The following is a 16,687-nucleotide window of genomic DNA, read 5'->3' on the forward strand; positions in this document are numbered from 1 at the left end:
ACATTCACTAAAATATTGAAAGTATTTGAGAAAAACATAATATAATACAAATTACTTTATGTGTGTCCTATTACACCATGTGAAGATTCTAAGAACAGATTGGAAACACAGTACAATCTTTGTTTATGTGCAAAAGCTTCTCCAGTGTTGCTTTTTAGCCCCTTTCATTATGTGCAGACCTGCCCCCAGATTTTACAGGGTCGACATGTAAAGTGGTGCGTCTGTAGAGAAATAGCCATGAGGGGAAAAACTCTGATCTGTAAATGTACCAACTTAACGAGTACCGGGCTTGGACCCACTGCACAGCTGGGGAGGGGAATGGGCTGTTAGGGGTTCAGTGTCTTGCCCAGAGACACTTAGTTCATTTCTTCTATTTCTTTTTATGCAACCAGTTAACCTACATGTTATTATTTGAAATTTATGTAATAACTGTAAAAAAAACGTTAAAACGCTGCTGTAGTGTTTCCTCCATTAGACAAACCTCGGCTGGCAGTGCAGTGTATGAGAAACGAGTCCCCTAAACCCTAAACGCGGAAATGTTCAGCTCCAAAAAACAAAACTGAATAACTCCCTGCCTTTATTTTGAAACTTGTGATCGTAATGTGTAGTGGACTTCCTGTCTACAGTCAAGGGCGTGTCGCAGTTTGAGTCGGAACAATTTCATCAGCATCGTTTAAGACGGAAGTGCAGCAATGGCGCAGGCCCTCAAAGAAAAATTCGAAAAGTTTCTCCACGAGAAAAATGCCGTGACAGATGTTCTGGCGAAGATCGAGAAGAAAACTGGAGTGAGCAGGACGTACTTAGCTCTCGGTGAGTGTTGACAGGAGCGATAATACAAGATGATAAGAGAGAAAACAGGAAGAGATCGACTGCATCACACAGAGAGAGAGAGAGAGAGAGAGAGAGGGAAGGAGCCAGCTTGTGTAACGTTAGGAGAAGCTGCATTTAGCGTTAGTCATAACCTAACAAAAGAAACGAAACCTTGCTGTTTATAGTCAGTAGCTGAGAGAATTTAGTTTAATTTTACATAATGTGTTCAGCATAGGCCTAGTGAAGTGTTTTGGGAGTAAAAAAGCGTGAAAATATGTGCTGTAATTTGTTGCAGCTGTCATCCTTGTCATCGGTGTTTACTTGGTGTTTGGTTATGGAGCCTCCCTACTGTGCAACCTCATCGGCTTTCTTTACCCAGCCTATATATCGTAAGTATATTATTCTTAGAACAGTTCTACAGAGGCGGGGCCCGTCTGTTCTCTGTCTCTCTCACTCTCTCTCTCACTCACTCTGTCTCTGTCTCTCACTGTCACTCACTCTCTCTCTGTCTCTCTCTCTCACTGTCACTCACTCTCTCTCTGTCTCTCTCTCTCACTGTCACTCACTCTCTCTCTGTCTCTCTCTCTCTCACTCACTCTCTCTCTGTCTCTCTCTCTCACTCTGTCACTCACTCACTCTCTCTCTCTCTCACTCACTCTCTCTCTCTCTCACTGTCACTCACTCTCTCTGTCTCTCTCTCTCACTCACTCACTCTGTCTCTCTCTCTCACTCACTCACTCACTCTCTCTCTCTCTCTCTCACTGTCACTCACTCTCTCTCTGTCTCTCTCTCTCTCACTCACTCTCTCTCTGTCTCTCTCTCTCTCACTCACTCTCTCTCTGTCTCTCTCTCTCTCACTGTCACTCACTCTCTCTCTGTCTCTCTCTCTCTCACTCACTCTCTCTCTGTCTCTCTCTTTCACTCTCTCTGTCTCTCTCTCTCACTCTGTCACTCACTCACTCTCTCTCTCTCTCACTCACTCTCTCTCTGTCTCTCTCTCTCACTGTCACTCACTCTCTCTCTGTCTCTCTCACTCACTCTCTCTGTCTCTCTCTCTCTCACTCACTCTCTCTCTGTCTCTCTCTCTCTCACTCACTCACTCTCACTCTGTCTCTCTCACTCACTCACTCACTCTCTCTCTGTCTCTCTCTCACTCACTCACTCACTCTCTCCTGTCTCTCTCACTCTGTCACTCACTCACTCACTCTCACTCTGTCTCTCTCTCTCACTCACTCACTCTGTCTCTCTCTCTCACTCACTCACTCTCTCTCTGTCTCTCTCTCTCACTCTGTCACTCACTCACTCTCTCTCTCTCTCACTCACTCTCTCTCTGTCTCTCTCTCACTCACTCACTCACTCACTCACTCTCACTCTGTCACTCACTCACTCACTCTCTCACTCACACTCACTCTCTCACACACACACACACACACACTCACATACAGAAATGGCATCGATCGAGTGCAACCAACCTAAGTTAAAATGTTTAAATGAAAAATGAAACACGCCAACCCTAAAATCCATATTTGGGCTCTAAATCCTCTGGTCAAAAGCTCATAATATGGAATAATACAGAACTCCTTTATGACACTTTACATTATTTAATGTTTCGATTGATAGCCCATCGTCAATGTGCCTAAACACAATTATTGATATAATCATACAGAGGTAATACAGGAGACATATCACAAGCTCTTGTGTATCCTATTAAATATCACACAGTGTATGCCTGTTCCTTACTCTTATTTCTCTCAAAGTTATACTCAGAAAACTATGCAGTCAAACTAACTACACGAATAGCTTATTTACAAAGGCATTAAAATGTTAAAAGCAATGATCCACCAACCCTGTCGTTCAGAGATGAAATAGGATAAACATTGTGTATCGTGATTATAGAAATAAAGGGGAGATTAGATATTGGTCTGTAATTGGCTAAAACACCTGGGTCAAGACAGGGTTTTTAACTAGTGGTTTAATTACAGCTACCTTATAGGCCTGTGGTACATAGCCTGTTTCTAAAGATAGATTGATGATATTTAATATGAACGTATCTATTAAGGGTAAAGCTTCCTTGAGCAGCTCAGTTGGAATAGGGTCTAGCAGACAGATTGTTGGTTTAGATGAGGTAATAATTGAAGTTAGCTCAGATAGATCTATGGGTAAAAAGCAGTCTAACAGGGAGTGGAGCCTTATGATGATTCCAGCACTGTTGTACATGAAGATCTATCTATAATATTTGGGGGGAGGATCTGGTGAATTCGTTCTCTAATAGCTACAATTTTATTCATAAAGAAAGTCATGAAGTCCTTGCTGCTCAGAGTTAAGGGAAAACTAGGCTCAACAGAACTATGGCTCTTAGTCAGCCTGGCTACAGTGCTGAACAGAAACCGGGGGTTGTTCTTGTTTTCTTCTATTAATGATGAATAATATGCTGTTCTGGCATCACAGAGCTTTTTTGTACATTTTTAAACTATTTTTCCAGGCTAAGTGAGATTCTTCTAAATTTCTGGAACAACACTTCCTTTCTAACTTTCATGTTGCCTGTTTTAAGTTGCGTGTTTGTGAACTATAGTATGGAGACCACCTCTTCTGGTTTACTGCCTTCTTTTTCAGAGGGGCAACACTATCGAGTATTGGACGTAGTGAGGCTGCAGAATTGTCAACAAGATAATCAACTTGTGCAGGAGTAACATTAAAGTGGCTACTTTTTATTGTATTGGCAAATGATGAAAGAAAAATTTCTTTAAATTTGTTGACAGCTTTTCCACTGCTATAGTGGAATTTTTCCCTAACTGCTATATAGTCCGTTATTGTAAACTCAAATTTTATTAGAAAATGGTCAGACAGAAGAGAGTTGTGCGGAAATATTGTTCAATTATCCGCTTCAATTCCATACGTAAGAACAAGGTCTAACGTGTGACTAAAACAGTGAGTGGGTTTATTTACATTTTGGGAAAAACCAATGGAATCTAATAATGAATTAAAGGCAGTGCTCAGACAGTTACTGTCAGCATCTACATGAATGTTAAAGTCACAAACTATAATGACTTTACCTGTACTAAGCACTAAATCAGATAGAAAATCAGAAAATTCAATCAAAAACTCTGAATAAGGGACTGGAGGACGGTACACAATAACAAATAATAGTGGTTTTTGAGTTTTCCAGTTTGGGTGTGAAAGGCTAAGAGTAAGGCTCTAAAATGAGTTATAACTATGTTTAGGTCTAGGAATTATTGATAAGCTACAATGGAAGATGCTGCTGCTCCTCCACCTCAGCCTGTGCTTCTAGGAACATGATAATTAATATGACTCATTTAAACAGACATATTCTTCCTGCTGCAACCAAGTTTCAGTGAGACAAAATAAATCGAATTAATGATCAGTTATATTTAATAATCCACATTTAATAGTTTTGTTATGTAAGAGGATCAGTCTTAACTTTTATTAGTTTATCATGATTAGCTCCTCTTATGGTCGTTTTTGGTTTATGTAATTTAGTTGGTCGGGGAACAGACACAGTCTCTATGGGTATGTGAGAGTTGTGGGGGGGTGACGGTTGTAAGGACACTGCAGAGAGACGTGTAGGACTGGATCTCTGCATCCTAGGCTCAACTCTGGATTGTCATACTTTTGGTTGTCTAATAAAACCAGCCATATTTCTGGATAAGAAAGCTGCACCATCTAAAGTAGGATGGATGCCATCTCTCCTAATCAGCCTAGGTTTTCCCCAAAAACGTTTCCAATTGTCTAAGTAGCCCACATCGTTTGCTGGACACCACCTAGACAGCCAGCAGATGAATGACGACATGCGGCTGTACATAATATTACTGTATTTACGTTCATCTTTAGCCAGGAGTTTCAAACATGATTCAGTGTCACCGCTATGGCCCCAGGAAGACATTTGACTACGGCCGCTGGAGTCTCTAACTTCACGTTTCTGACTCTAGAGCTGCCAATTACCAATTACCAGAGTTGGTTTCTCAGCGGGTGTGTCGCTGAGTGGGGAAAATGGATTTGAAACGTGAACCGACTGGTGGTGAACCTCGGGCGTCTGTTTAGCATTAGATCTCTTACGAACCGTTACCCAGCCGGACTGGCTTCCCGGCTGCTCGGGAACTGCTGGGGGACACCAGCTACCGGGGCCTGACTAGCTGAGTTGTTTTCCATTGTGCAGAGCCACGCTTCCAGTTCCGTGAGCGTCGCCTCCAAAGCTGCAAAAACCTTACACTTATTACATAAACCATTATCACTAAAGGAGGCAGAGGAAAAACTGAACATGAGACACACGGAGCAAGTGAGAGAAGGAGAAACAGAGGGAGACAGAGAAGCCATTGCTAACGGATAACTGCTAAGCTAGCGAAGCTAATATAGGTGAAATGTGGAATTTGTAAACTTTAGCTGGTTATGTTTTACAAGAGCAGGTGCTTGTGTAATACAAGCGTATGTTACGACTCACGTATTAATTCTTGTGTGAAGATCACTTAGATCACAAGAATCAGTTATTTAATTAAAAATAAGAGCTGCAATTAATCAGTAAACAGTCCTTCGGTAGAAACCCAAGAGTGTGCAGAAACAGGAATTGACGCAATATCCTACCGAACGAGTCCGTCAGGTCAGTATAGTATATAGTCTTCCGGCATCACTTTGAGACAGGGTGCTTCTACTTTTGGCAGTGTTCCGTAGTGGAATAAGGCTGTTCTAGTAGCACTGAAGGTCAAAGCTATGTCTCTTAATGTAAATGTTGATTACTTTTAAATTATTACTCGCATTTTAGGTCCAAATACTATAACTTCAGCTTTTTTAGAAATGTATAAGTACTTTGTTGCTTTCCCCCTCTAACCCCTTCTTTCACATTATTCTACGTTCTATTCCTCTTCCTTTTCAGAATTAAGGCCATTGAGGCCACCTAGAGTTACATGGTTTCTGAGATTCTGGTTGCAAATGCTATGACTTCAGTTTTGTCTGAGTTTAGAAGTAAAACATTGTGGGACATCCAGGCCTTTATGTCTTGTAGGCTTGAAGCTTGATTAACTGATTCTTTTCATCTGGTTCCATATATACATATAGCTGGGTATCATCAGCAGTGTGTTTTCTAATAATGTTGTCTAAAGGAGACATATTTAAAGTAAAATGTAGCCTAACCTTTGTGTGCATGGAGGATTCATCATTAACATGAACAAATTGAAATCTATCAGACAGATAAGATTTAAACCAATGTAGTGCAGTTCTTTTAATCCCAATTTCATCTTCCAGTCTCTGTAATAAAATGTTGTGATCAATGGTATCAAATGCAGCACTAAGATCTAACAGAAAAGGTACTGAGACGAGTCCCTTTACATTATTCTCTTACATTCTATTCCTCTTCCTTTTCAGAATTAAGGCCATTGAAAGTGCCACCAAAGAGGACGACACTAAGTGGCTGACCTACTGGGTGGTATATGGAGTGTTCAGTGTGGCAGAGTTTTTTGCCGACATCTTCCTCTCTTGGTTCCCATTGTACTACATTGGAAAGGTAATTAGATTTGGTCAGATGGTTATCTTCAGGTAGTGTAACGGATTCTGGTTGTTAGAATTTACAGTTTGGGTTAAGTGCTATTTATATATTTACACTGAACTGAATCATCAACTTTCATCTCTCTCTGGAAAACTGCCAAGGAATTACACTTTAGTAGCCGGAGGAGAAAAAGCTTGAATATTATTCCTGCCCAAAAACAAAAAGTGACATGGCCTCAAAGTTCTGCATTTTTTAGTATTGGGGTCCATAAATGGAAAAAAATGATTTAATCTAATTTGTGTCGATTTTCATTGTTTGCTGTTGAATTTATGAACATTAGTGAAATTATAACACAAAAATCTGTAGAAGGAAGTTCGGAGTAGGAGCCTAATTAATTTCCACATACTGCAGCAGCCTAACTGGCATTGTTTGTGTCTTTGTTCTAGTGTTTTGTTTATGTGAAACCCTTTCAGCACGTGGCTTCACCATGTTCTCTTTTCTAGTTCTTTTCCCTCAGTCACACCAAAGTCACCTACTCCAAAGTGAATTTGTGCTGGATTTTCTGCGTCATATCCGTTGATATGCACAGATTGACTTTGACATACTTGATAGAGACACATCTATCTCTGTGCTCATTCTTTGCAGTCACATTGTTTCTTCAGTTGTCTGCATACTGCCTAATAAATGATGGTGGAAATGTCTCATAAGATCAGACCAAATTCATTCTCAAAATTAATATACGAAATAAGCTCAGTATACACAGTAAAAATAAAAACAAGTCCTGTGTATGTTTTCACAGAAGAACACAGAATCTGAAACTGATGGTAGATCATCCATTAATTTAACCACTTATCTCTGTGAGACACGGAGAGAGTGCGGCCTTTCAGAAAGTCAGAGAAGTTCTGATGATATGGACATTAAATTTGTTCTAAGTTTAAACAATGGGGTCTATTCATAGTGGAGCCACAGCAGGAAAATTAAAGTATTTTCCCCCTACTCCTTTTTCCATCCTTGATTTTAACCCAAACGTTGTTGTTTGTGTGTGATGTGACAGCCGTAAAATTTGACTTTGGGAACAGTTTCAGTACAGCCTGTAATGTATGTGTGGTTATAGATTAATCAGAGAGTTCTTGTCTTCTTTCCCAGTGTGTCTTTTTGCTGTGGTGCATGGCTCCAACTCACTCCAATGGATCCATCCATATTTATAACCGCATCATTCGACCATTTTTCCTCAAGAATGAAGCCAAGATTGATGATGTGGTGAAGAACCTCAAGGACAAGGCGTCGGAAGCTACTGATAAGATAAGAGATGAGGGTGAGCAATTCAGTGTGTTTGTGTTAACTTCATTGTCCACAGATCCTGACCCAGACTCCATTTTGAAGTAAAGGGAAAAAACTATCTGGTAACAATCTAGAAAATATGGCCCCTGAAATCAGCAAATTCATCAGATTTATTCACAGAAGAGATTAAGAACCAAATAAATCTTATGTGAAAGACAACATTAGGAGTAAAAAAACATAATAGTTGTTCAACAGTAAACTTCGAACTAAGTGGTGATAAATATCTATTTGCATGTAATGTACATTTCAACCGTCCAAATTTGTCACAGTAACTTAATACTAAGGTAAAAATTCCCACAACTACAGCACGACATGGAAACCCAGAGAATTTCACACCAAAAGCCCTGATTTAAAAAACTAACACTGCTTAAGCCCCATTTTAGCTTTAGATACACATTTGCATAAGTTTATGCAGAGAACAAGGATTGTGAATTTGACCCCCATCACTTCCTTTAAAAGAACTTTGAGAAATGATTTCTCGATGGCCACTTTTAACAGAAGGAAGCATCTGGAACCCTTGAAAATGTGAACCTGTTCTTTGAATAGAGCTTTCAGAAACATTACTAATATTCCCACTAGATGGAGCCAAAAGGTTTTCATTTTACACAATGTTTATTAAATGACAAAAAAGACATGAGGTACTCTTCTGTCAGAAAAAAGAATCATGGAGAGCTACATTGTTGAGGTCAATAACTCAAGCAAAGGAAGCTGTGATGGGGTGTTCACACACATATCAAACCATGGTCAGCATCACCTTTTCTGCCATGCTGGTCACTGTCCACCACAGCGTTAAAACCGCTCTGTGTTCCCTAAAGGTAGACTTTATGTTTAAAATAGGTTTTGTTAGTAACCATGCTGTGTTCAGATGTGCGCCCATAGTCATTTGCTTATTATATTTACCTGTTTTCTGCAAAAGGATGCAATCACCTTGTCACAGAAGATTCAACATTAAGCAAGTTTTTTATTTTTCCAATACAGGAAAAATACTACAATACTGCTACAATACTTTTCACTTTTTTTTTGTTTGTTTTTTGTTTTTTTGACGTGTTACGTGGCTTAAATGCCTTTCTACATCAGAAACCACCCAAATAAATTCTACAAAAAAGCAAAATCTTTAGAGGTGATCTAAACGCAGCACAAATTTATACATCGCAAATATGCAAGTAGGCTCTAAAAAGTCATGCTCTAAAAATTGATTTCACAGCAGGTATTGATGACCTGGTGCTCATTCTGCTTAAAAGGGAAGGTCGGAGATTTTTAGTGCAGGAGATGAAGCTGAATGACACAGGGTGAAATGCAGCTTTTTCGCACTATGAAATGTATTGCCGATGCCATATGCTTCACTAACATGTAATTGATTTGAAAAATATTTTTGACATACAAGGACATCACTGGGGAAATTCAACTTTAGTTTGGGAAGACCTTTAAGGACATTGTCCTTATTTTTCTGTGCCAAAGTTCTGGGTGTTTGTAACTAAAAGACTCAATAAATATGACATTTGTGTGTAATTTTTTCACAGCCAAGAAAGCCACAGCAAATCTCATATTTGAGGAGAAGAAGAGCTCCTAAGGAGGTTTCCAGTCCATTCTGGAGCTGTTACAGAAGAAACATTGCCTTAATTCTGTTTATATTTAAGAGCTACAGTGCTTAACCTTCATCCCAACTGTATTAGATGTTACATTACGTGTATTAAGTAAAGCCACTCCCTTAAATTAGGATGACTGTATGTGCTGGCCTGAAAGTGTAAACCAAATAAAATAAAATGATGACAAACTTCCTGTGGTGGTTTTCTGATTGCTGTTTTTTTCTTTCTTCTCTGTTCTAAAGTTTAGCTGAGAAATGAAATGGCAATAAAGGGTGAATGGCTATAGGGTTAATTCTTACATCAGGTAAAATGAATAGTTTTACGTGATGTAAAGGGTTCAGTGTCCGGGAGCAACTAAGTTGGGGTTCAGTGTCTTGCTCAAGGAATATTTGACATGTGACCGGAGGAACCGAAGATTGAACCAACAACTGCAAGATTTGTGGACAACATGCACAGTGGAGACACATGTCGAATTGTCTTTGAGCAAGATGCTGAACCCCATCTTAGTTAGTGCTGGTGAGCGTTGGCCACGTGTGAGTACGAATGGTGCAGTGTAAAGTGTTTTGAGTGCCAATAGGTAGAATAGGTACACACACACACGACCCCTCACAGACAGGAAACACACTTTCAAAATAAAAGCCTTTCAGAAACTTTCCACATTTTACCATTTAAATGCTAAAACGTGGAAAAAGTTTGTGTGTGTAGACTTCACATACACATACAGTGGAGTCCCTTCCACTGGACGACTCCACTGTCTCATCACGCATCTCAGCCTGGATGAGAGAGAGAGACATCTTCAACTCAACCTCTCCAAGACTGAAGTCCTTGACTTTACAGCCAGAGCTTCGACACAGCACGACATCAGCATCAACATTGGATCTACAGTGATTGTCCCCATTAACTGGCTACACACTGGCTTCCTGTAGCTAAATGGTAAAATGACTTTATGGTGAAGTCTACATACAGTGGACAAACACGCAACCACATACACACAAACAGGAAACACACTTTCAAAATACAAGCCTTTCATCATACGTTTTCATTTGTTTATGGTGAAGTCTACAGTGGAGACACTAAACAATGTACATACAGACAGGAAACACACTTTCAAATTAAAAACCCTTTTCAATTTTTTACAGTTTTTCAGTAATAAAATGGTCACTTCATTTATAATTATTTACTTTTTCTTTACACCTTTAATATCAACTTTTTACTCAGCTTATTGTTTCTTTCACCTTTGAATATCAACTTTTTACTTATTCACATTTTCATTTGTTTCTTTTTACTTCTAACTTTTATGATTTCAACTTGTTAGTTATTTACTTCTTCCTTCTTTCTTTACACTTTTAATAACAACATTTTACTTAGCTTCTTCCTTTGTTTCTTTTCACTTTGAATATCTAATTTTTACTTCTTCCATTGTTACTTTCTTCTCTCTTCAGCATCTTTTCAAAGCTTTTGCGTTTGGCTCCGCGTTTGCGGCTTTGAACGTGCAAATGTCTCCGTTCTTCCGAGCGGTCAACGTCTACCGGGCAACTTAACAGCTCTCCCACGTAATTTCCTCGGAAATTGCCTTTTCTAGTTCTATTTTCACATCATTACTGAACCTTCTGTTGTTTCAAGATTTAAGAATAATTTATTGATATCATACCACTTTTTTACTCTTTATATTGTAATTGTATACACCTAAACACCGAGATCATTCATTTACAAATGAAATATATTGTGGCCCTCTTCATTTCCCTTTTTCCAGTTGTGAATTTGTTTTATTTAGCTGGACATGATGGTACCTATTACCATCTTCCTGTTTGCCATATCCAAGTTTCTGTAACAGTAATTTTTGATCTCTGGTATCAAATGCATTCATTGTTTTGCTGGTTTCTTTTAGCCATTTCTGAAGTTTAACGTACCATGAAACACACACACACACACACACACACTCTCTCTCTTTTATATAGCTGATTAAGTAGTAGTTTGCTTTTGTATCAACAGGTAACTGAAGTATAGTTAAACATTCCAAAAACGGTTCTTTGTGGTTTCACCAATGCAGCAGATGGGGTGGTAACCTGGGTTAGAGGGGCAAGAGGAAAAGTTGGTGGTGCACTGTCAATCTCAGCACCACTGTAGATGTGGACCCCATCAGACATCAAACTGGACTTCTTTTGAAAATCCATGGAACGAGAAAGACTGCAGTCCTACAGGGGTCATCACCCAATTTGACTGAGCTTGAACAGTTCTGTAGAAAATATTTCTCAACCTGTGTGTGCAAAGTTTACCCAAAAAGACTTGTAATTGAAGTAAATGGTGTTTTCAGTATTAACACAGGGAACTGATCCTTTATCAAACCAAGTTATTTCTGTTTGTGGTTAATTTTTAGAGACATTGGCACTTTTTTCTTTTACTTGTATGTTGTAACCTGCATTTAGTAAATCAAGCTGGAATAATTTTGTTCTTTTTGTTTGAGAGCTTGGTTGTTAAAATGGTCATGAAACAATAAGTCTGCTCCCTACTGAACTCCAAGCTTTAGCGTAGTTTTAGGAAGTTCATATGTATTGCAACACTTCAATTAATGCAATTTTGGCATTGAGTTCAGTATGTTACTTTTCAATGTAAATGAATATCACTCACCTCTATGCAGCATGGTTTCAGAGATGTTGATAGTGGTGTGTCTGAGCTGGATAAAGATTCTGGGTCAAGTCTTTTGGGATTTAGGGTCGAATTGAATTTTCCCTAATGTTATCAGCAGTTTGTCTGTGGTCAAGATGCATTTCTGACAATGAAAAACTTGTCAGTAACTCGTAACTACGAGTGAATATGGCGATTGATTTTTAATGGCTTCATAAACAACTATATAAAACAGTTCATAAAAAGTCATGCACTTTCAGTGTAAATTCATTTTGAAATTTAGAGGAAACTTATGTACAACAGTGTGAACCGTAACAGTGACTTCATTCAGGTGGGTGTTCACCACAAATATACTTGGCTGCATAGAAACATTATTGCCTACATAGAAAATAAATGAAAGGTAAAGAAAACCAAGTAAAAATATTCAAGATCTAAGTGTCCTATTTGGAATTGATTACAAATCAGCTCCTTCCAATTTACTAATGATGACACACTGAAACAAATGAACTAAGCACTAGTAAATAAATCTGAGAATTGTTAAAGAACTTTCCCTTTACCAAAGTTACATTCTGAAAAGATTATCATGAAAAAACAAACAAACTATTGTACATAAAGTAAATCACAGAATGACAAAAAAGCCTGAGTTGATGGGGGAAAGTGATAATAAACCCAAAAAGCCTGAGGAAAAAGACCACTGATTGACTATTTTACAAAAATGTACAACAGTATTACTGTAGAGAAAAAAGCATAATACAAGTTGCTCTCAAAATTGTTTTTTTTTTTTACAGCTAAGATATGTTATTAAATAATTCACACCTGGTGGAAGAAAGAAAACCTGTTGAGGAAAGAAGAAATTCTGTAAAATGAGGTACTTCAGGTGGTGAGCCTGAGCCCAGACTGGATTCAACCTTTACATCAATTTATAATGTGATTCATGTGACAACTAACATCTCATTGAGCTCACATTTAAATTAGGCAAGATAATAATCACATTAAACATGATGGACAGAGACAGACAAACATAGAGAACAGTCAAATACAAGATCCAGTGTCATGGGTTTGTAGGAATATGAGGCAGCACTCAGGGTCAAGTGTGTCCATTTCCAAAGTGAACAAAAAAGTTTATAAAAATAAAAAAGTGTGCTGCATGCTGTTGAGCATACACAACAATACAGCTTTAAACTCTTAAATACAAAAATATGCTTTGATTTTTTTTTCTTTTTAAATCTGCTACCTGGTTTGAGCTGCACCCTGGTTCTTATGACCCAGGGTCCCGAGATGAGCTGCAGCTGAAGCAAGGAGATGACAGCCATGCTGAACTGACTGATACACAGTGCTTCAAACAGTTTCAGGTTGGAGTCAACAGTCCCTGTAAGGCATCTGCAGTGTTGCTGAGTCTATGGCTGCTACTAGCAGACCAGGCAGCTCCTGTTATGTCTTGCGGCTGCTCCAGATCTGCTCTGGTGTGCTCTTGTGGTCTGATGAATAGTCAAATGGTGAACGGTGTCCCATGGGGGAACGGGAGTCATAGGGTGAGCGCTGGTCTCGAGGAGAGCGAGGTCCACTTGCTGATGGTCTCTGCTCTGTCTGCCAGTCTGGGTGGTAGCGATAGGAAGAGCGGTGGTCTGAATGGGAATATTCTTTCAGGTCCAGTCGATGGTCTCTACTAGCGCGGAATTCCTCTAGTTTTCTGTGCTTACTTTCACTGTAGTACCTGCACATAAGCATGAGCAACAAGGAAAATATTACATTTAAATAAATTTCACAAAGCTAGCACACAAATTCTGTAACAGCTTCAAATTAGGGTTGAAGTGGTTTTATTTTTTTGTGGGTGTGTGTGTGTTTTTCATTATGGTATTACTAAATTCTTAAACTAATTACTATTGTATTGATAAGACGTTAACCTGAGAAATTTAACTCAAAGTTTGATGGTGAATAAAGCATGAAAAGCAGAAATTCCTGAGACTGATAGATAATGAAAAACTAAGTAGTCCACATTTTCCATAGACAGCGATGTGGACTCACTGCTGTCGGTAAACGGTATAGCAAAGCAAACTGTTCCAGTTTTTGGTAGAAAGTAATTAAAGTAATTATCCTGCTTCAATTCGGAACTGTTGGAGCAAGTCTAAGCATTTTGATTAACCGTTCAACATCCTGTGATAGGATTACAAATCATTTATAAAATTAGCTATGAAAGTAAAAACAGGAAAACTCTGAAAACTCTTGCAGCCCAAGTGCTTTTGTTGTATGTGCTTATTTTACTAATATTATAGGTTAGCAGCTATTTTATTAGCAGACCATTTTACCATACTTGGTGACATGGTAAATGACCTGCACTTATAAAGCGCTTTTCTACTATTTATACTCAAAGCACTTTACACTGCTTCTCATTCACCCATTCACACTCACAATCACACACACAAAACACACTGCTGCTATGTAGCTGACCTTCACGGACCAGGAACAACTAAGTTGGGGTTCAGGTCCTTGCTCGAGGACACTTCAACATGTGACACGAGGAGACAGGGATCAAACCTACAAGACTGGGAGCATTTCCCCTTCTGAAACTAATGTTGGCTACAGGGATACTCTCCTCAAGCAAGTCAGTTATTTTCTTACAGGTATACGTCATAAAGGTTAGGGTGCCCGGTGGATTAGTGGTAGAGCATTGGGTTGTGATGCAGAAGGCTGTTGGTTTGAATCCTGCTCCACCCAGCCACCAAGGGATACCTTAATCATCATAAATCATTATAAATCATCATAAATCATTATAAGTCATCAATCTCATCGAATCTCCTAACCTTGTTTTAGAGGTTATGGTCTGAGTGCAGGACCTAGTAAAGAGCAAGAAATACCCAAAGATGATGATGATGTTTTTGTTATCTAAAAATGTTGAAATTGTAATGGGGAATCAATGAGCACAACTGCAATCTGAATTGATTCAAATTCCAACAATTCCCAACCCAAGTCACTTACTGTCAGAAGGAGAGCTGCAGACTGCCAAGATCACCTTGGTCTTATGGTGCTGAGGTCTACACCATGAGATCACAATGAACTTTAGAAACTGAACGCATCTTCTAAATCTAAATGGGGACTTTGAAGACCACTTATTTTTCATTCAACACTTATATAGCACTTTTCTACTTATGGCACTCAAAGCGCTTTATGCTGCTTCTTATTCACCCATTCACACACACTGATACACTGATGGGGGAGCTAATGCTCACCGGGAGCAACTAAGTTGGGGGTTCAGTGTCTTGCTCAAGGACACTTTGACATGTGACCGAAGGAGCCGGTGATTGAACCAACAACTGCGAGATTGCTGGACAACTGTTCTACCTTCCTGCACCACAGGCAGCAGTCCAAAGACACAGGTTTGAGCCTTGACCCAAGATCATGGTTGTATGCCTGTTCTCCAAGGAGACACAGGCACATAACTGGTGGCACTGGCTGTGGACAGAGCTAAAATGATGAATATTGTATCACTTTTTAAAATATATTGTATCTGGAAAAACTTCAACAAAATGAAATCCATTAAAATTAATGAAGTAAGGATTTATTATGTTCCAAGTATTTATTATACTTGATTATATTTCACAACTGTGAAATATGAAAACATCATTTAACAAGGTCTTCTCTTCCATGCTGTTTTTCATCTTTTTTGCCTACAGTTTTGTCTTTACCAAGCAAACCACAGCTCATGTGGATTGAAGACAGTTGATAAACATGGCCATTGCAGAATATTAACCTGCTTCGGCTTAATAAAAGTTAGCTGGTTAAGAACAGATAATTAAAAAAAGAAAGAGCACCAAACTAAGGTTCAATAATGAAACATCTTTTTATTTGTAAGGCAAATTGTACCTTAAAATGGAACAATAATTGAATTAATTGAACAGTCTACACTTTCAGCATATAATCTCAAATCATCTCAAATTTACTGTAGTGCACACAGCCCAAATGCCTCTTAATGTCCAAATATATACGGATCGGATGTGACCTCATTATGGAGGTATTATTCTTTGATCCTGTTAAATTATGTTGCATTATACTGACAAGTTTCTACAGCTGGTTTATTTCAGATTGCAGGAACTAGAAAGTTTTTTAGACATTATCCAGAGGAGCTATGTGTCGGTGGTGCAGTCAGAAAAGACTATGGGTGTGTTTGAAAAACCCTGGGTGTGCCACAGTTAGTAGTAGACAAATAGAACCATCAGGTCAGGTGGTTTATCAGTGTGTACTCTGATAAAGCAGGGCAATACACCTTGGTGGTGTTGCTGTGCTGATTATAAATGTCTTGAATTTACATCTGTATCTCAAGCAGCATAAAGTAGCTTTGCTGTCACTTTGGTCATTCTATCAAAAAAAGGAAACAATTTATGCAGCAAATGCCCCGAAAACAATAGAACCATGCAGGACAGTTGTTCATAAGCATAATAATCCAGAATGTTTAGATGAGAATAAATATAAGCAAAAACAGCAAAAGAGGTTTATTCAGGAAACCTACACTGGTCTACACTCCTGTCAAGTTTCCTGTCAATTTTAGCAGCCGCATCAACTTTAAAAAGGCCCAACCCAACAGGGAAAGCAATGATCAAGTTGCTCATAAAGCAGGAGACTATGAAATGGTGGGTTAAAAACCTTAGGACAAAACTTATTGTAGCCTAATATTCAATAATGTGACTGTAAAACTCTTCCTTTCCTTAGTTAAAGGAAAACTTCTATTTCAACATATAGGCTACTTGACTGTAGGCTACCTTTCTCAAACCAGATGCACATAGCTAATTACCATAAAACTACATAAACACGTGGCTAATTTGCATATGATTACCAT

The 16,687-nt window shown here is 38.7% G+C and overlaps 2 protein-coding genes across 3 annotated transcripts in view; one reads left to right on the plus strand and one right to left on the minus strand.

The window, feature by feature from the left end:
• The first annotated feature begins 637 nt into the window (after positions 1-637).
• Positions 638-9,420, plus strand: reep5 (receptor accessory protein 5). Its single transcript, XM_067484753.1, has 5 exons — positions 638-810; positions 1,106-1,199; positions 6,184-6,322; positions 7,451-7,619; positions 9,166-9,420. The coding sequence occupies exons 1-5, from the start codon at positions 693-695 to the stop codon at positions 9,213-9,215; spliced, it is 570 nt and encodes a 189-aa protein (XP_067340854.1). The 5' UTR covers positions 638-692; the 3' UTR covers positions 9,216-9,420.
• Positions 9,421-12,034: 2,614 nt separating this feature from the next.
• The window catches only part of chd1 (chromodomain helicase DNA binding protein 1), a 42,906-nt gene continuing 38,253 nt past the window's right edge, over positions 12,035-16,687 (minus strand). For both annotated transcript variants that reach the window (XM_067484095.1, XM_067484096.1), the window contains exon 36: positions 12,035-13,570. In XM_067484095.1, coding sequence (XP_067340196.1) covers positions 13,288-13,570 — 283 coding nt within the window. In that variant the 3' untranslated portion in view covers positions 12,035-13,287. The remainder of the gene's footprint in view (positions 13,571-16,687) is intronic.

Source organism: Channa argus, chromosome 18 (genome assembly GCF_033026475.1).
Source record: "Channa argus isolate prfri chromosome 18, Channa argus male v1.0, whole genome shotgun sequence".
NCBI lineage: Eukaryota > Metazoa > Chordata > Actinopteri > Anabantiformes > Channidae > Channa > Channa argus.